This window comes from Trematomus bernacchii, unplaced genomic scaffold (assembly GCF_902827165.1).
Source record: "Trematomus bernacchii unplaced genomic scaffold, fTreBer1.1, whole genome shotgun sequence".
Classification (NCBI taxonomy): domain Eukaryota; kingdom Metazoa; phylum Chordata; class Actinopteri; order Perciformes; family Nototheniidae; genus Trematomus; species Trematomus bernacchii.
This window is the reverse complement of record NW_022987528.1, coordinates 578,204-599,100: the sequence shown is the minus strand read 5'-3', so window position 1 is coordinate 599,100 and position 20,897 is coordinate 578,204. Positions and strand designations below refer to the sequence as shown.

General features: G+C 39.1%; 1 protein-coding gene across 3 annotated transcripts; it reads right to left on the bottom strand.

Moving 5' to 3' along the window:
- Positions 1-452: 452 nt before the first annotated feature.
- On the bottom strand, positions 453-20,526 carry dnajc5ga (DnaJ (Hsp40) homolog, subfamily C, member 5 gamma a). Of its 3 annotated transcripts, none has more exons than XR_004555135.1 (7): positions 20,362-20,526; positions 9,526-9,653; positions 8,496-8,709; positions 6,532-6,688; positions 4,725-4,924; positions 3,360-3,399; positions 453-2,325 (listed from the first exon to the last, which is right to left on the bottom strand). XR_004555135.1 is itself a non-coding variant. In XM_034121044.1 (7 exons), the coding sequence occupies exons 2-5, from the start codon at positions 9,642-9,644 to the stop codon at positions 4,755-4,757; spliced, it is 660 nt and encodes a 219-aa protein (XP_033976935.1). In that variant the 5' UTR covers positions 9,645-9,653; positions 20,362-20,526; the 3' UTR covers positions 453-2,325; positions 3,360-3,399; positions 4,752-4,754. The 3 variants fall into 3 exon arrangements, 2 of the variants coding, with proteins under 2 accessions (XP_033976935.1, XP_033976946.1); XM_034121044.1 differs by having other exon boundaries at positions 4,752-4,924; XM_034121055.1 differs by lacking the exon at positions 4,725-4,924.
- Between the last annotated feature and the right edge of the window lie 371 nt (positions 20,527-20,897).

The window sequence follows — 20,897 nt, the reverse complement described above, 5'->3', positions numbered from 1 at the left end:
GGATTGTCCACAGTATTGAGTATGTAAGTCGCTTTGGATAAAAGCGTCTAACAAGTGACATGTCATGTAATGTAATGATTTCTTTAGCCGACGGCCTCCCAATTCGACATGTCGAATCGGCGGAGGCACGGCCGAAAAGACACGGCGGTGCAGTACACACCAATCTGAGTAGGGCGACACGCTCATCGACGGCCTGACATCGATCGACGCCGAAAATCGGCTCGGTGTGTAAGGACCTTAAGATGTCCCGCCCCTTAGCCTATTACGTACAAAGTGTTGGAGTAAACAAAGGAGTCCAATGCAGGCGTTTCAGCCTTCATTTGAGCCTTTGTAGACCATTGACATGCACAGAAACTGATATAAAGCATTACATTGAATCTTAATGGAAGAATCCTCCATCCAATTTCAATGACAAATGATTCTATAAATAAAAATTGAACGAAAACTAAAAATGCTATTAATAAGTAACTGCGTTTTAATACACTTAGATATGATTCCCCTTGCAATGCAGTCTAAGTGAATCTGGACCTGAGAGTATAGATAGTTAGTGGATGTTTTACGTGTTGCTCTGGTAATAAGAGCTTACAAATAAAAGATGAAACACCCTGAACCGAGTTTAAAAGATTAAAAGAAACCCAAGTGTATTGTTAACAGACCCGCTTTGCAAGGTGCAGAGACTCCAAATGCATAATGTGCAAACAACTTTGACAAACTGAACTGTGGCTTACAGAGGAAATGGCGTTTCCAGAGATTATTATGGGATGGCTGACTACATGGAGCTGTTGGCTAACATATAGTCTGACTGCAAGGAGCGCAACGACCTAACAACACATGACTAAGTAATAAAATGTTATCTGTTATTGTCCATTTAGTCCGTAGATTATTTTAGTTTTTTTTTTTTTTTTTACCCAAGGATGGCACACGATGACATACGGGCTGGTAAGAGAGTGTGTGTGTGTGTGTGTGTGTGTGTGTGTGAGAGTGTGTATCATCTGTGGGTGAGAGTATGTGTGTCTGATCTTATTATTTGTGTGGTGTGTGTGTGTGTGTGTGTGTGTGTGTGTGGGGGGGTTTGTCTGTGTATATACTAAATGTACGTGTGGTTTATCTGTGTGTATTAGGTGTGTATTATCTTATTATTTGTGTGGTGTGTGTATGTCTATGTGTGTTTTTGTCTGTGTATGTACTACATTTATGTGTGGTTTATCTGTGCGTGTGTGTGTGTCTTTGTCTCCGTGTGCGTGTGCGTGTGCGTGTGCGTGTGCGTGTGCGTGTGTGTGTAACCAGAGTCTGCATGTAGATAGTTCTTCATGTGTTGTGTGATGAATTGTAGACTGTAGTATTCCAGTGCTGTACAGAATGGGTTGGCATGCATTCAGGGGAAAAAATGCATGCATGTTGGGGAGGAAAGACTCGACTCCCGATCCATGCTGCAAAGCTCCAGCTCCAGGTTTTGGCTCAGACATTAAAACATCAAAATCTTAATCCAGCAGTAAGTCAGGCAGTCTCTGCTGCTGCGTCACATGTCTTCTGTCCCCCCCACCTCCTCAGTTTCCTACGTTCATGAGAAATGTAGACGCCTCCAGATTCAAAATGTTTTCTTCAAAAGGATATTCTGAACCAACGCACAGAGCTTGTTTGAAAGGTGTTAATGCAACAAGTAACTGAATGCAATTGTTCGACTTAAGGAAGATGGAGAGGAAATAAAAAGGAAATCCTCCACACCCACGTCGTCGTGCTGCTGGCTTCTGATGTAAACGTCACAAATAGCATCAAATTCCACATCCCCAAAAACCCTGTTAGTTTTTCTTTTTTGGAGGAAAACTCCAAGACAAGTTAAAGGGGAAGAAATGTAAAAAGGAAAGGCTCCAAACGTCCGAAATGGAGGGTGACGCAGGAGACGTTTAAAACCAGTCCTGGTGTTGAGAGCGGATAAATGATGTATCTAGCCCTCTGTTGGTGCCATCTTGAAGCCCAGTGTCACATCCTTAGTGGGTGTAATGGGAGGTTAAGAACAGATAAGTACCAGGAATGTTTTGCCAAGCCGAGCCCAGGATGATTCAAACTGTTGGCGAAAAAATCACATCTGAGCCAGGTGAGAGGCTGGAAGTGGAAACGGGACTTAAGAGATTTTCAGAGCCCATGCAGAAGTTTAATTTGAATACTCCTCCATAACTTGAGTTCCATGGAGGGGGCCGAGTGGCTTTCAGAGCCCACCTTTACGGGTGTTGTCTGGTGGGTGGATCAGGCTGGTGGAGAGGTCAGGATGGAGGTGAGGGTCTGGATGGTGGATCGGATGTGGATCATAGGCGGGGGGTCCAAAGGCTAAAAAAGGGAGAGAATCCAGGGGTCAGACTGAGAGTCAAACAGCAACTGTATAAAGGAATTTGCATGTCCTTTTTTTTTAATGTTTATTTTATTATCTTTGCTTTTTAATGACTGTTTTTAAATCAGAATCCCTTTATTAGTCCCACAGAGGGGACATTTACATTTGTTACAGCAGAAAAGAGCCAAAGACAGCTTTATGTTAACTAAGAAGCATGCATACAAAACATATTAAAGATTAAAAAAATACACAATGTACAAAATACACATCCTGTAACAGTTCTGAGGATTTAGCAGCCAGGTATATATAGAGAGGCGAAGTCCCGCCCATCTACTTCCGACCCATGGGACCTTATTTCGGAAACAGTATGTACTGAAGTCAATGGGGAGAGAAAGATTATCTTTCGATCCCGTTTGAATTGTGCCATGAATTACACATATGATGTTTGTCAATCTTAACAAATAATTTCCATGTCAAAAAAGTCACAGTTTGTCGTAAAACTGTTGAAATATAAGACTATGAAAAATACGCAACTAGAAAGACTACAAATCCCAGAGTCCCGGTCCCGCATGCTGGCTCTTATGAACCGACTCACTCCCCTTGTGTGTATGTACAGCTCTCAACATGCCCAGACTTGGAGTGATTTTCACCTCTTTTTATACTTTCCGCCTCATTCTGAAAGAAAGAAGTGAAATGTGCCAACGTGACGGCCGTCTTGGTGTGTGGTGCGAGACGGGAGATGTAGTTCATTGAGCGGTTTCACACCAAAAAAAGTGTTACTTCACAGTTTTACGACATTTTTATTTTTTTGACTTGCAAAATTATCTTTTAAATTGACAAACATCATATGTGTAATTCGTGGCACAATTCAAACGGGGTCGAAAGATCAGCAGTAAAGCACTTTGAATGGCCTTGTGTTGAAAGGTGCTATATAAATAAACTTGCCTTGACACAAAAAATAGTTTTCTTTGATATACTTGTCTGATGCTTTCCATGCATATAAACAAATAAGCATTCGCAGTATGTTACCGACCTGCTTCCGCTAGTCGAGGCTCTTCAGCACGGTCACTTTCCTGAGGGAGAAAAGCAAAGAACATTACCTTACAATATCTCATCATACAGTACTAACGTAAAACAGATACGGTTTTAAGCGGTGAATTAGCCCAAACACTCCACTATGATATGTATTAATCATATTCTAATATCAAGTGTTTATGTATGTATTATATTCTTTTTTTTCTGTGTGAATGTAATTTGTTGTCAAATAATGAATATTGCTGCGTTTCTTGAATAAAATCTGTATTAAAAAAAATGTATGCATAAAAGCTAACAAATTACAAACCATTTTAGACTCAAAGAGAAGTAGTTAGTACAAGATGCTGCACTCAATACATCAAAGCACAGCCAATTATTCTGCCATGCTTATTTTCTGGCAGCAGTTCATGCAAGCAGCACAATGACATGTTGACGACAAGCACATGGAGACAACATGCATGTACGAGACGACTTGAGGAGATGAGGGACAATGAGGGCGGTGTTGTTATGGATGAGTGAAGCAGCAGCGATGATGAGCCACGAACATCGAGACAGACGAGCAAAACAAAACGGATGAAGACGACGACGACGTGACACTTAAAGGTCCCCTATTATACTGTTTTCCATCAATATATCACAGGTCTCAGATATATAAAGAACATGTCTCTGATTGGCTGAAACACCAAACAGATCATTGCAGCATCCCATAATCCCCTCTGTTTCAGCCCTGTTTCCAAAGTGCTGATTCTCTGTCTGTTACTTTAGATGAAAATAAGGAGCCCCTCCCCACGCCCCTCTGAGAGACATTTGGTTACAAAGAACTCAATGGTGCTCTAGGAGGAGATTCAGGTGATAAGGTGTGGGGGGGGGGGGGTTACCTTGGTTGGTGATTGGCTAATGGTTACACAAGCCAACACATCGTTATGACATCATAAAGTGGCCAAAATCTGATCAGCTCATTTTCAGACAGGTTTTTATATAAATGGATCAGGACAAAAAGAGAGAGAATCTTTTGTCCTGAAACTTTCAGAGTCTCTTTCCACAGAGGGGACACATGTTGATGAAGAAGAGACATGAAGAAGAGGGGACACATGTTGATGTAGAAGAGACATGAAGAAGAGGGGACACATGTTGATGTAGAAGAGACATGAAAAAGAGGGGACACATGTTGATGTAGAAGAGACATGAAGAAGAGGGGACACATGTTGATGTAGAAGAGACATGAGGAAGAGGGGACACATGTTGATGTAGAAGAGACATGAAGAAGAGGGGACACATGTTGATGAAGAAGAGACATGAAGAAGAGGGGACACATGTTGATGTGGAAGAGACATGGAGAAGTGGATTTTGCATAATAGGTGACCTTTAAATTAGACGAGGCGGCTCTTACGAGTCATTTGGACTCTGGGAGGGTCTCTCCGGGGTTTTCCTCCCCCGCTGCACTGGGTGAGGTTTGGGACTCGGGGGGAGGCATGGGCATCGGCAGAGGGATGGGCTGACTCTGGCCCTCTGCACTTTCTGGATCCAGATTCGATTTAGGCTGGCTTATGATTACTGTGTAACCTGTTTGGGAGGGGAGCATGAAAACAAGGAATCCTGCAGCGTGAGAGCAAGTTGAAAATCACTGGTGGATTTGTAAACATACCTGTCTGTACCGACTACCCAGGGAAAGGTCAAATATTTAAATGAATGTCTGTGGCCGTTTCTCAATCGCAAGGAAACTGGCTTCCAAGCCAATATTTCAAGGATGCTACGTCATCGAGTGCCGCCGAAGGACTGTTCCAATCTCCAGCATACTTGGAATTCCACCGAGGCCGCGTCCTTGGTTTGAGGGACATTTCGAGGCTGCACATGGGTAGACTTCGCGTCCTTAAAATCCCCACAATGCTTTGCGCATGGACCAATTTCCCCAAATCTGTGGCGGAAGATGTAAGGCGGGGCCTCTCATATGACGCACACCTGCACACTTGCTAGCCTGTTCCACTCTTTGTTTTCTGAATGCCAGGAAGTATTCTTGCCTCGCTTCTGAAGCAAGATGCTCGGCTCGGCTACCAAGCAAGCATCCTCGCGATTGAGAAACGGCCTGTATTTATGTATAATTTGCCAAGACTTAGAAGGAAAGGGGTAATGTATGTATGTATGTATGTATGTATGTATGTATGTATGTATGTATGGTGTGTGTGTGTGTGTGTGTGTATGTTGTGTGTTTGTGTGTGTATGTATGTGTGTGTGTGTGTATGTATGTGTGTGTGTTGTGTGTGTGTGTGTGTGTATGTATGTGTGTGTGTGTGTGTGTGTGTGTGTGTGTGTGTTTGTGTGAGCAATAACGTGTAGATTTGAGTGGACTGTAAACTGAGGCGGGTGTGATTTCTATGTACATCTCCATGTATGTTATATATTTGTGGAATAAAAAAAAAGTTATACAAAAAGAAAAATCACTGGTGGAGTTATAGACAGCTTTAAAGGTTGGTTGTCGTTTAACTTCTTTAGACTGATGTTCCCACAGACGCTGTTTCAACATGATTAGACATGAAGAAAGTAACTGAGGGTTTAAAGCAAAGTCATGTGACTTTTGAAAGAGCAAATCATCTGTAAAGTATTCATTTGTACCAAAAAGAAGCACCTTTACTGTATTCACTGTCTAATCTCCGACCAAGAGAACAGCTTTTTCTTAATGAAACAGTAAGGAGAAGAGGGACGTCTAGAACAAAAGTTGCAAAATTAAATGTATTTGACTCATCTCGGTGCTATTCCTTCATTATGCAATTTTTTTGACAATGAAAGCCATGTTAAATAGTGAGTGGCTGTAAGTCTGCATCAAATCCCATTTCTATTTTGCACTCCACTCCACCGCAAAGCTAAAGGCGGCTAATATACGGCTTGACGACATTTAGCAGTTTCATTTTGATACTTGTTAGCATGCGCCGTCTTTTAAGACACATAGTAGCTTCAGACATTCACCAGTGGAGCATTTACTGACGTATTTAATGTCATAGAACAAGACGTAAATATCCTTTTAGCTTGTGTTAACCACCGACCTTATTTCAGGCATCTAACCTTCACGCATTGACTTTGATGTGAGGGAACAGGAAGTGCTAAAATGCTAATTCTGCACATCTCTATAGTGTGACAGTTTTCCTAAGCATCAGGGTCACGTGACGACCTCTCACCTCCGTCCTGCTCCGCCTTGATCTGAGCCTCCAGGTCTTCGGGGTTGACGTACTGGTAGCTTTCTTCGTCGTCGGGCGGTTTACATTTCCCGCAGCAGAAACAGCAGCAGCAGCAACAGCAGCAGCAGGAGAACATCGTGCAGCACAGAACCATACCCTGCAGGAGGGAACCAGCGTCAAGGACATTTAAAAGCATGTTTTCATTCATTAGGTTTGTTTGGAGTTATTTTACGCCTATATATGTTATTTTTTTGTATAATTAAAATATTTTAACAGGATGAGTGAGGGTAAAATGACATTCAAGATTTCATGACACCAAGAAATTAAGTGGCTACAAAATGTGACTTAAAGTGGACCTATCATGCTATATTTGAATAATATAGTGTAGGACCATACCTATATAAGGCATATTTATACTTTTTTTTTTTCAAAATACCAAACAGATCATGCATTTGAGCCATGCCTCATTTTGCTCAATTTGACATTTTTTATCCCTGTTTTAGCAAGGGCAGATTCTGTGAGAACAGCACCACCTACTGGCCTGGCATATGTACTACAGCGTCTCCAGCGCTTTCGAACGGCAATGGCCGTGGCTGTCTCCTCCTGATTGGTGGAGTTGGCCCAATAGCCGTAGCGCCACCGTCCTGACGTCAGGACAGTGTTCAAATCTGGATCAGTTTTTATCAGATCCGTTGCAGCCCCTTTTTTAGAGATTTGGGTATGGAGGAAAATAGAGAGGGTTGTGTTTTCTGACACTTGGTGAGTTCCCTGGAACACCGGGGACACATATTCATGTATAAAAGACGTACAAAAGTGTATTTTGCATGATAGGTCCCCTTTGAATTAGATACTACCAATTAATACTTCATCCCCCACTCATTTTGGAAAAGGCAGACGATTGGTGAAAACTGAATTTGGATGCTTTTGACAGCCAATTTTGTTTATTTTATTTTATAACAATTCCAAAAGGCATGAATAAGGGAGTCATACGCCTATTTATGTTCATGCATTGAGTGTTTTTCTATCTTTTTTACATCGGAAAAATAATTGAATGAAAAAAAATAAAGAAATACAATAAAAAAAAACATTTTAAATTAAAAGACAATTTTAAAAGTAAAAAGTCTGCCATGTGACAGCAAACGGTAGGGTGTCAGAAGACTGTCGATAAATCCAAATGACTGTATTAACGTTGTGTAAACCTAAATTATGTACGTTTATTTCATTATTTTGTAACTTCCCTGGCATATTAATGACTCAGAGCTTTGTGGGGAAAATAAGGTATTTCATAATCTTAATAAATAACTGTTTTATCCGTCTTTGACACAGGGTAAATTAAAAGATAAAAGGAATTGTGAAATATATTAATTAGATTCTGACTTTTTTTTTTTTAAACTAATCTTGCAGAGCCAATATAAAGTAAGGATTAACCCTCCAAGCCCGTTAACCAACGTTACTTGTTGTCACCTATATGCATTGAGTAGTAGTTTTAAAGGTCCCCTATTATACTGTTCTTCATCAATATGTTACAGGTCTCAGATATATACAGAACCTGTCTCTGATTGGCTGAAACACCAAACAGATCATTGCAGCATCCCATAATCCCCTCTGTTTCAGCCCTGTTTCCAAAGTGCTGATTCTCTGTCTGTTACTTTAGATGAAAATAAGGAGCCCCTCCCCACGCCCCTCTGAGAGAGATTTGGTTACAAAGAACTCAATGGTGCTCTAGGAGGAGATTCAGGTGATACGGTGGGGGGGGGTTACCTTGGTTGCTGATTGGCTAATGGTTACTCAAGACAAAACATCGTGGCCAAAATCTGATCAGCTCATTTTCAGACAGGTTTTTATAGAAATGGATCAGGACAAAAAGAGAGACAATCTTTGTTCCTGAAACTTTCAGAGTCTCTTTACACAGAGGAGACACATAATAGGTCCCCTTTAAACATCCTTATAGATTGTGAACGCACCTTGAACCACCATTTGGACATGAGGAAGTAATATTTGACGCTCTCCTCTCCGAACTGCTCCGACACGTACAGGCCCATGGAGCCGTACTCGTTGTAGATCTTCCTCTTCGTCTCATCGTTCAGGATCGAGTTGGCGTTGTTGATCTCCTTAAACTTCTCCGCTGCGTCCGGGTTGTCGGGGTTTTTATCCGGGTGGTACTTCAGAGCTAGTTTCCTGATGTGGGAGAAGAAGAAGAGTGGAAAGGAAATGAAATGATGAGACGTGAAACGAAGGAAGATCTGGAACTTTTAAGGATATTTTCATCTTCAATTTATGATTGGATAGTAAATAGTTAACTGTGTACCAAATATATAGATAGGTATGTAGGTAGGTAGGTAGGTAGGTAGGTAGGTAGGTAGGTAGGTAGGTAGGTAGGTAGGTAGGTAGGTAGGTAGGTAGGTAGGTAGGTAGGTAGGTAGGTAGGTAGGTAGGTAGGTAGGTAGGTAGGTAGGTAGGTAGGTAGGTAGGTAGATTATATGGACAACAACATAATAAAACAATGTGAAAGTTAGAATATTAAAGTTGAACTGAATTGATGATTGATGTCGGGAATTTTCCAAAACATTTGGGAACAGGATTAGATACAGATTTAGTAAATGAAGACAGCATATAGTAAAATAAAAAATTACAATATAGTTGGCCTGTGTTCTCTGGAGACACAAATACCTTCTGAGGAGACATTTTAATTATAGTACTAATTCACATTTAACTGTATTGTAATATTATATTTGAACTGAACTATGTATTATTTTATTGACCTGTACTCAAACCACGTTTTATAATTGTTTGTGTGATAGAGATGATGCAATGTTTTTAGTGTTTGTTGATTGTTGTGTACCTGCCTAAGGACTGCAGATGGAAATGAGCTATTAGCTGAAATCTGGCATAATTCATCTCTTCTCTTTTCTGAGATGAATGTATTTGTCATGGTGCATGGTCCTTGTTGAAATAAATACATAATAATACGATTTCTGTGTGACCAGACGTTACCTGTATGCTTTCTTTATGTCTTCAGCTGTGGCTCCTTTCTCCAGCCCGAGCACTTTGTACACACTCTCCCCAGCGGTGGACATCTTCCTCTGGGGGCGGGGGGCAGTCGGTTCAGCCATGGCTCACCTCTAAGATTACATAAAAGAATATACAGTCAAGTTATGAAATGTTGCAGAAGGATTAGAGACAAAATACTGCATTTTTTAACCGCCATGTTGCACAGCTTAACATCCATCCCAAAACACTGCCAGAGAGGGCAAAAGTACACACATCCTTTACTCAAGTAGAAGTACAGACACTCGTGTTTAAAAATACTCTGGTGAAAGTAGAAGTACTGACTAAAACTTCTTTACTCAAGTAAAAGTAAAGAGGGCTTTGAAATGTACTTCAGTAAAAAGTACCCATAACTAGCAGCTGTTTTAAAGAGTACCTGACCTCCCTTTATATTAATAGAACAATAATGTCATTGTTAGCTAATGAATGTTTCCATGCTGAACAACGGCAACATGACAACGTTTTCATTGGTCCCTCTTCTTTAGAGAAGACCAGGAAATGATGGATACACGGATCGTGTTCAAATCAATAGGCACGCAATGACTCTAAATAATAATGATCACGCCACCAAACACACATTCAAACTAAAGGAACCAGCCTGTTTGGGAAATGTGAGAAGTAGAAAGTACAGGTATTTGGGTTCAACATGTAAGAAGTAGAAAGTACAGGTATTTGTGTTCAACATGTAAGAAGTAGAAAGTACAGGTATTTGGGTTCAACATGTAAGAAGTAGAAAGTACAGGTATTTGTGTTCAACATGTAAGAAGTAGAAAGTACAGGTACTTGTGTTCAACATGTAAGAAGTAGAAAGTACAGGTATTTGGGTTCAAAATGTGAGAAGTAGAAAGTACAGGTATTTGTGTTCAACATGTAAGAAGTAGAAAGTACAGGTATTTGTGTTCAACATGTAAGAAGTAGAAAGTACAGGTATTTGTGTTCAACATGTAAGAAGTAGAAAGTACAGGTATTTGTGTTCAAAATGTAAGAAGTAGAAAGTACAGGTATTTGGGTTCAAAATGTAAGAAGTAGAAAGTACAGGTATTTGTGTTCAATATGTAAGAAGTAGAAAGTACAGGTATTTGTGTTCAACATGTAAGAAGTAGAAAGTACAGGTATTTGTGTTCAACATGTAAGAAGTAGAAAGTACAGGTATTTGTGTTCAAAATGTAAGAAGTAGAAAGTACAGGTATTTGTGTTCAACATGTAAGAAGTAGAAAGTACAGGTATTTGTGTTCAACATGTAAGAAGTAGAAAGTACAGGTATTTGTGTTCAAAATGTAAGAAGTAGAAAGTACAGGTATTTGTGTTCAAAATGTAAGAAGTAGAAAGTACAGGTATTTGTGTTCAAAATGTAAGAAGTAGAAAGTACAGGTATTTGTGTTCAAAATGTAAGAAGTAGAAAGTACAGGTATTTGTGTTCAAAATGTAAGAAGTAGAAAGTACAGGTATTTGTGTTCAACATGTAAGAAGTAGAAAGTACAGGTATTTGTGTTCAACATGTAAGAAGTAGAAAGTACAGGTATTTGTGTTCAACATGTAAGAAGTAGAAAGTACAGGTATTTGTGTTCAACATGTAAGAAGTAGAAAGTACAGGTATTTGTATTCAAAATGTAAGAAGTAGAAAGTACAGGTATTTGTATTCAAAATGTAAGAAGTCAAAGTAAAAAGTTGTCAGAAAAGTAAGGAGTGGAGTCAACTTCCTGTTTCTGTTGTTTATTAAAGTAGCAGCTCAGCTTGTGTGTAATGTTGCAGCACGTCGCGAGAAACTCAATTTGACAGATTAACAGAAATAGTCAAATGTTCAGAAGTTGTAAAGTGACACTGAGGGAAGAGTCAGGTGTGGAAGGATAACGCTTGTTCTCCTTTGTGTCGGCTCATTTGTTTATATGCAAATATCATGCCATGTCCATCTTTAAAGACAAGTGTACAATGCTTTTTAACTTGTGGTGCAGACTAATAATTACAGTAAATGTTCATTAGCTTGGATTTCCCTGAAATAGTGTCATAATTACTATATACACCATTTCTATTCATCTTTGGCCACTGTTCAAACACACACACTGACTCGGACTCAGCCTCACAAATAATGCCGTCAGTGTCTCTGAGGAAAGAAGATTACATTTTGCTGATCTTACAGATTAACCGTGTCAACGACGGGCCACACACACACACACACACACACACACACACACACACACACACACACACACACACACACACACACACACACACCACACAACTACCACACACACACACACACACACACACACACACACACACACACACACACCACACACACACACACACACACACACACACACACACACACACACACACACACACACACACACACACCACACACACACACACACACCACACACACACACACACACACCACACACACACACACACACACACACACACACACACACACACACACACACACACACACACACACACACACACACACACACACACACACACACACACACACACACACAGACACACATATAGAGAGAGAGAGAGAGTATAGACAGGTAGAGGGAATGATACTGCACCAGCTGTCATGTTACTATGAAGCAGCTTTAAATCATAATGCTTACATCACAAACTGCTGTGAGTTATATACTAGGTTTGATTTCTTTATATCGTCAACATTACACCATTCATTATAGCCATTTCCACTATTGGTAAATCTGACAATTTGTAAATAATGTACATAGACATTTTTCCATCATCTGTAGAATAAATAATCAAAGAAATCTCCTGACAAAAGACAATTTGAGTTATATTCACTTCTAGCCAAAGGTGTGTAGTCTCCATTAGGTGCACGACTTTTATATTTCAGTTAAAAACCAAGATTGAATAAAATACAACAGGAGCCAAGCATTTCCTGAAAACTGCTTTGAGTTCAGAGGAAAAGCATTTTCTGCTGGTCAAATGAAATGGTTATCTACTGTAATGGTTTAAAAGACGGACTTTGAAAAGATCATAGCAACTATAAGAGGTAGTATCCATAACAGCATCAACAGTGCTTTATCCGCCTTAACTTTCAGCTTGCACTCGGTTTATCTTGTTTATCAGAACTAGGGTTGGGAACCGAAACTCGGTTCCAGATGAGAACCGATAAGAAACTGCCGGGTACCGGGTACCCATACAAAATACACAATTTTGGTTCTGCTTAACGGTTCCTAAACGCGGTAGACCCTGTATTCCACCGGGTCCGTCTGCGCCGCGGCGACCCGGTGGAATACAGGGTAACCCTTTAGTATTGCAAAGAAAGCCTACATATCGGCACCGACGTAGGCTAAGGCTACGTAGCTATCGGTAAGGACCTGTAGTAACGTGACGACGACGTCACGCATCAACGGAACAGCAGCGTGTGGTTTGATTTGTTTAGATACCAGCATGCACGGCTCCGTCACTTCATAACACCAAAGATGGATAGCTGTTGTGTAATACATTTGTATTGCATGTATTATTTTTATTTGTAAAAATGTCAGTTAAAGCTTAAAAGAATAAAGATATTTTTGTTATCTAATTTGACCTCTTTCTTTTACAATTCTGGAATGGAAACGGGGAATCGATAAGAATCGGAATCGATAAACAGAATCGGAATCGATACATTTCAGACGATACCCATCCATAGAGACATGTCCCAGTAGAGACACTACATACCGATATACACCTGAACATTTACATAATATGTCCTCTTTAATAGTAGGATTGCATAGAGGATGTATGATTTTGAACTGTGGTTAGTTTCATAAGCAGGTTAAAAATGGCTACACCCTGATATCAACAGAGATAATTCACTTGCAAGAAAAACACAACCCTTCATGAAGTGCACAAAACAAGACGATCGCTGCAAACATGAGATAAAAAAAGGCCAATATTCCTCCCAGCGATGGACACGCTGCCGGCCCAGATGGCATGCCGGCTGAAGCCAAGAAAGCTGATGCAAATACTCAAAATTCTCCCAAAATGCTGCACAAAGCACGGAGCCGCCGTGTCAGGAAAGAGCAGTTTAACATGGACCTTGAATTTACACTTAAACATTCAAGACCACCAGGAAGTAATAGGATCGATCTGCAGCTCATAGTGAGGGGTCGATGTTATGCCAGGTCTATTAGGTTAATTAGCTAACTGCAGTATTTCTGGTGCAGACTTCTATAAAACGCCTCTGTATGTTTGCAAGTGGTTCATTTATCACGCTAACAGCACTGATAAGATGTGAAAATGAAGCATAACTCAAGACACGAAGCGCTGGTACAGTCACAAAGACTACAGACACACAGGAGTCTTTTATCTGTTATCTTCCTTCCCAGAGATTGACTGTGACTCTTTTGTACTTCAAGGTTTTGTGAAGTGCAGATATTCATCTAACTTTAGCTGCTACTTTGAAGCAGAAAGGCTGTCGGCTGAGAGAGAAAAGCAGAAGACGAGGGAGGGAAAGTGCATCCGTGTGTGCTGCAAAGATTATATCAATTAGCAGGTTTCATTTCATCTTCAAGAAATACATTGGCTTGCAATAATCAGGATGTTTAAATAACATGTTTTATATATTTCAAAATGTAAACTCTAAAACTTGAACCTATATGATATATAAACCAAATATCATATGGTAAAGGAAAAAGTAGGGCTGTGCGATTATGGCAAAAATCCTAATCACGATTATTTTGGTCAATAATTGATATCACGATTATTAAAAACGATTATCCATTTACTTTGAAAACATCCATTTATTGAAACAAAAATGTGAACAGTATGTTTTTAACAGTTGATTACCCTGAACTTTAAGTATAATTCAACTGAAACACCAAAAAAATAAAAAATAAAAAATAATAATAATTACATTTTTTTTTTTTTATAAAAATAATCGTTTTATTTCATTTACGTTGTTTTCGTAATCGTTGCAAGCCAAAATCGTAATCGAGATTAAAATACGATTAATTGCACAGCCCTAGGAAAAAGCCTAATGCATTTGGTAAAATCTGAAAAACTGCATTAGCAAATATGATTGATAAATAAACCCTTACCAATAGCGAAAGACACTTAAAAAGATATTTGGTCAACATCATTCAAGTCTATCAATGAATTAAATAACCACAACAACTAATAAACAGCCTAAAAAAAGCAAAATACAATAAGCCAGTTTATCAGAATCACTATAAAAAGACCCATGTTTAAAAAAAGACCATTGTTAGCAATGATAATGACCGTAAATGAATATATTTTAACTCATTTTCAAACCAAAATGATGGTATGCTGACACAACACCAAGTATTCTACTAGGTCCATATTTAGAAGTACTTACCATTTTGAAAGGCTATTAATAGAGCAGAAGAGTCCGTTTTGGTGCCAGCTAAAACATCATTGTTATAGCTCGAGACAAAGCTGCTCGTCAAACTCCACAACTGAGGGAAATCATGAGAGGCTGGAGGGCAACACGAGAGAACGATTCCTCTGTGAAGACAGCAGCTCCTAAGATGTGACTCTTAAAATAGCTATTTTTATTGTTACAAATAACTATAGCTTTCTTAGGTGTGTGACATGTTCACTATGTAATCTCAAGAAGCTAAAACAATCCATATAAAATAGCTTTACCAGACAAGTTAACTATTATTCGATACGATGGCTGTACTGAATCCAATCAAAAAACAAATCAAATATATACAAAAATAACAGGAATCTTAATTTGTTTTGCTTTAAAATGAGACCCTAAAGAGTTGAGGGCAAGTTATGAAAACAAGTGTCACTCTAAATGTTAAAAAATATATATGTTGAGGTTAAATTATTGTTATTTATACAAGTTTCCATGGGTTAAATAAAGACATTTCACCGTCCTTAAAAAAGGGGAATAGCTGAATGGATTGAAACCAACTAGTCACATAGTTCAGACTGAAACAGACATTTATGAATGACAATATTTTGATTTATGTTAGGATCAATAAACTGTTGTAGAAAATATAGAATCAGTGTTGTGTACAGTGCATAACTGCGATGGCAAATATGCGTTATGTTTGAGGTCATTTAGGCACTGACAACTTGATTTTTGATTGCAAAATGAAGGTCTTATTATTTATCTTTACTAAAAATATATATTATAAGCTAGTACATCCTTGTATTTTCCCTATTCTCGCTTAAATGGATCAGTGAGAATATGGTTTAAAACCTTTATGCTTTTAATAATATGATTAAAAAGCTAATTAACCCCGATTGTTTTCTTTAAATCACTTCATATTCATATTATATGAATTATTTGTCCGGCAGTGGCTCAGTCAGTAGGGGCTTGGACTGGGAGCCGAACAGACCTAAATATGGAGTGTGGACTTCTACTTGGAGAGGTCCCAGTTCACCTCCTGCCCTGCTGTCGTGCCCTTGAGCAAGGCACCGGACACCCCCCCTTCCCCCCTCACTCCCATTGCTCCCCGGGCGCTGTACAATAGCTGCCCACTTCTCCTAGTACTAGACTCCTGGTACTAGACTCCTGGTACTAGACTCCTGGTACTAGACTCCTGGTACTAGACTCCTGGTACTAGACTCCTGGTACAAGACTCCTGGTACTAGACTCCTGGTACTAGACTCCTGGTACTAGACTCCTGGTACTAGACTCCTGGTACTAGACTCCTGGTACTAGACTCCGGGTACTAGACTCCTGGTACTAGACTCCTGGTACTAGACTCCTAGTACTAGACTCCTGGTACTAGACTCCTAGTACTAGACTCCTAGTACTAGACTCCTGGTACTAGACTCCTAGTACTAGACTCCTAGTACTAGACTCCTGGTACTAGGATGGGTTAAAAGCAGAGAACACATTTCACTGTGTGCTCTGCATGTGTGACCATCCCTCCGATTCTACCTATTCTATCTATCTATATATATATATTTAAACTGGTATGTCCGTCAACAACTGAGAACTGTATCAGATGTGTTTCATTATAAAAATACTTGTACAATAACAAAAGCTTCACTCCATTTAAGATGTTTGACATATCAGTGGATTTAGAGCTATCTTGTAAATGTTCATTTGTGAGTTGGAGAAGTAAAGGAGTTCAATCTGAGGCCATAAACACATCCAGTCTGAATCAGTAGCAGACAGAAACCCCAACTAACCCCAAATAGACTCTTAGAACTACAACGCTGCATCTGTTTATGGTCAAAGGTGGCAAAACTAAAATGAGAAGCGCACTCGTCTTGATCTCATCGCATCCAATCTGCAAACATGAGGGATAACAGCTGTCTGTAGAAAAAGGCTTCAGGCTCAATAAGACAACTCAGCAGTGTATGGGCGTCATGGTAACTTAAAAATGATAACACACTGAAAATTAAATTAAACTGCTGTCAAATATTCCATTTATAGACAATCTACACGTCAGGTCAGGTCAGGTATATGACATACAAGTAATTCTGACTTTTAGCAGGACAACAGTGCCATTTGTGAGCGAAATTAAGTTTGTTGGAGAAAGAGCATCATGAGGTCACAAATCTGGGCAAAAGAAAAGTCTTAAATGATATAATAAAGTCATTAAATCTGTTTTAAATGTACACAAACAACCTGGATAAAGGACATCTGGTACCACTAAATCAGAGATACAGCCACTTCCACCATAACTAGTTTATAACAATGATACAGGACCCACATTGAATACTGTTTGACAAACTGGTCGTTTGCTTGTGCCACAAACCTGAAACCCATAGAACAGCTGTACAAGAGAGCTATCAAGGTGTTTGACAGAAAGCCAAATTCATACCACCACTGTACCATCCTTGAAACACACAATTTCTTGAGTTTTGACAATTTTAAGTCTTTTAAAAGTATGTGTTTTTTTTATAAATGTTTACATGGACTGGCACCCCCTCCCTTAGGGGAATTCATCCACAAAAAACACAGTGGACGCTGCACTAGGTCAGAAACCAGAGGAGACTGTGAAGTCCACCGTAGACGGACCACTTTTGGACAAAATGTCCTCTCCATTAAAGGCAGCTCATTGTGGAACAGCCTCCCAACTGAGATACGGGATTGTCCCACTCTCAATAGCTTCAAAGGTCAACTCAAAGAATGGTTGAGAAACAACCAGACGTGCAATCACCGCTAAATGCACTTCAACACAGGGGTATCTTCTCTTGCACTTTATATATAGCTGCTACACTGTACTGCCATGTGGTAAATGCCTGTGTGTGCTGCTCTTGCTCTTTCTGCATATCATGTATTTATTTTTGCTATCTTTATAACTGTCATGTTCATATATGTTGTATTTGACGGGACTACGGATGGAAATTAGCTCAAAGCTCAAATCCGGCTAATTTCCATTTGAAAGCATTGTTTTGTTTAAAGTGTTCATCAATGTGCATTGTCCCGATTCAAATAAACAATTAAAATTAAATTATAAAATTACTTATAATGTAATAGAAGCATATAGATGATTCTGAAAAGGGCAATTCTGCATAAGGGGTAGGCTACTTTTTAGGTAAATTAATGCTTTTAATTTGACTTAAAGGTGGGGTATGTAATTCACTTCAGAAACACTTTTTGTTATATTCCATGGAATGCTCTTAACATCCCGATAGCAATGAATACATTAAATGCTTTGACAATAAATACATTAAAATATTTCATCTGTGGAAGCCGTGGCGCTGTAGAAAGCACGACCAATCATCTGAGCCGGCCCGGCTAAAATAACTGGATGGCCTACCTGCCTGTCAGCCTTCCATCTGTGCACAAACTTATCTCGTGCCCTCATTGGTCATGTGTGCGTTTGTGTGTGTTGGAGGAGGGGCTCTGTAAGGAAGTCTGAAGGAAGAGGTAGATTATTTTCGGCTGCGTAGTTTCAAATTCTAGCGCACTCGAGCTGGTTTCTCCAAAATTACCTACCCTACCTTTAACTAACATTTTAAATGCAGGACTTTTACTTTTAATGGGCCACATATTTCTGACACTTTTATGATACAGGCCTGACACTCTTTGGCTCTTTTCTCCTTCATACTAATGCACTGCTGCACTTCTTTTTACATGTATTTCTTTTTACTTTTAAGCATCTTGTGTTTTATATTTAGCATTATTTATATCTCATCATGCAGGGTGTGTTATAAATTATAGCATCCCATGTTCATTGTTTACCTTTTTAATGTCAAGCATGAATGAAGTATTATCCTTACTTTAGGGTATTTTGAGCTGCATTTAATGTATAAAAAATGCCATACAAACCATATTATATATACCAAGATAAACAGAGATTTTCGTCTACGAGTACTTCTTGTTGGGACAATGTTTTCTTTCTTTTCCTCAAGTTTTGATGTGACTGTACTTTACAATCTGCATCCCTCTGTTTAATAAATAACAGCACCATTTTTAGGTGACTTAATAAAGTTATTATGGAAAGGTCTGGTGTTTTGGTCCAGTGTGGCGGAAGAAGTAATGCCTCGTGATTGTCGTCTGTTTGTCCTTGTGGAGCCCTAATCCTCTGCTAATCTCCCTGTGCACATGGAGAACTACTTTCTATGTTACACCCAGACATTCATAAAAACATGGCACAGGGAACACTTGTACGATTATCTTTCAACTTAAAACCCCTTCTTGTTCTGTCATAACTTATTTCCCTCTGGCTTTCATAATCATACAAGAAAACTGACATGTGTTGACAGCTAAAAATGACTAAACTACATGTTATAGGAGACATTTCATGGGTAAATGGGGGTTAATTAAAGGCAAGACTTTGTGTGTACATTTTTTAAAAGGATGACCAGTTATATTAGGCTTACTGCCAAAGGTGGAAGAAGTACTTAGATCTGGTACTTGAGTAAAAGTAGAAGTACAAGAGTGTAGGAATACTCGGTTACAGTAAAAGTACTGCATTCAAAATGTTACTCAAGTAAAAGTAGAAAAGTATTATCATCAAAATATAGTTAAAGTACCGACAGTAAAAGTAGTCTTTGTGCAGATTGGTCCATTTCAGAATAATATATATGATATGTTTTATAATGATTGATCATTAAAGTGTTCTCAAAGCTGGTAAAGGTGCAGCTAGTTTGAATGACTTTGTATACTGCAGGGTAGCTTGTGAATTTACTCCAGGTGGAACTAAAGTCTGATTAACACTTGATTAGATTTCACATGATTCATCCAGATCTGTGAAGTAACTAAAGGTATTAAATACATGTAATGGAGTGAAAGCACACCATTTACCTCTGAATTGTAGTGTAGTAGAAGTAGAAAGTAGCAAAAAAGTAAATAATCAAGTAGGGTACAAGTCCCTGAAATGTTACTTAAGTACAGTACACCACTGTTCACTGCTAGCAAGAATTAGCCCTGACTCCACTGTAGCGTGAGATAAAGATGCACCAAACTGCATTGAATATTATAGCAATTTAATATTTTCTCACCTGCATGTTCAAAATAATCATTGCATATGTTATGGTACATCTTTTCTTTGATTAAACTACAATTCGGCGCAAAAAGAATAAGAAAAATAACTACAAATCCTAATTTACAGTCGTTTTTACATCTCGTTAGCTGCCACCGCCCTCCAGAATAATAATGCTACCTATAAAAATACGTTTTAAATGTTGTTTTGACAAGTCTCAGATAAAAATTCATCCTAAAACATATCTAAAAATCATTTAATAATCAATAATTTCTCACGTCTTGCTGCCTATAATGAGAAGCAACCCGACGTTAAATTGCCCGATTTATGAATGGAGTTTGGCGCTCGTGACGATGACAGCAATGCACGGTTAGCTAACACCATGCTAGCCGCTTTAATACCGCATAAATAGCCTTACCTTGTGAAAACTGAACACTGTATATCTCGCTGTAGGGTTAGCTGGATCATAGAGGCATTCGGTGTAATGTCTTAGTCCTCAGTTAAAGGATGGGTTTATGAATGAATAGTGCTGTGGCCGCCGGGTCGCCTCTTCTTCTTCCTTTTCTCCTTCTTCTTCGTGTGTGGCTGTCTGCAGGAGCTCTGCGATCTGATTGGCTGATACCACCCTCTGAGAATAAAGGAGAGGATGTTGCTTTCAAGGTTTCCTACAATACAATCCCCACCTTTAAGTCGAGGCTAAAACATTGCTTTTTTCAGTGCTTACCCAGAAGTCTTTTAACTTGTTTTAGCACCTACTGTATTTACAATGTTGTTTTTAAACTATTCTGCATCTTTTTTATGCATGGTTTTTATGAACCTGTTCTTCCATGATGTTTATTTAGTGTTCCTTTCTGTTGTCTTCAAAGATTATGTAAAGCACTTTGAATTGCCTGAAAATGTGGTATATAAATACCCTTACCTTACCTAAGTGTTTCCAACTACATCTGCAAAGTA

Bases quoted from the DNA above. Each gene is read 5' to 3' on its own strand.
- dnajc5ga (XM_034121044.1), bottom strand. From the start codon at position 9,644: ATGGCTGAACCGACTGCCCCCCGCCCCCAGAGGAAGATGTCCACCGCT. The intron at 8,710-9,525 runs GTAACGTCTGGT...CTCCCACATCAG, and splicing joins GACATAAAGAAAGCATACAG to GAAACTAGCTCTGAAGTACC. The intron at 6,689-8,495 runs GTGCGTTCACAA...TCCCTCCTGCAG, and splicing joins TGTCCAAATGGTGGTTCAAG to GGTATGGTTCTGTGCTGCAC.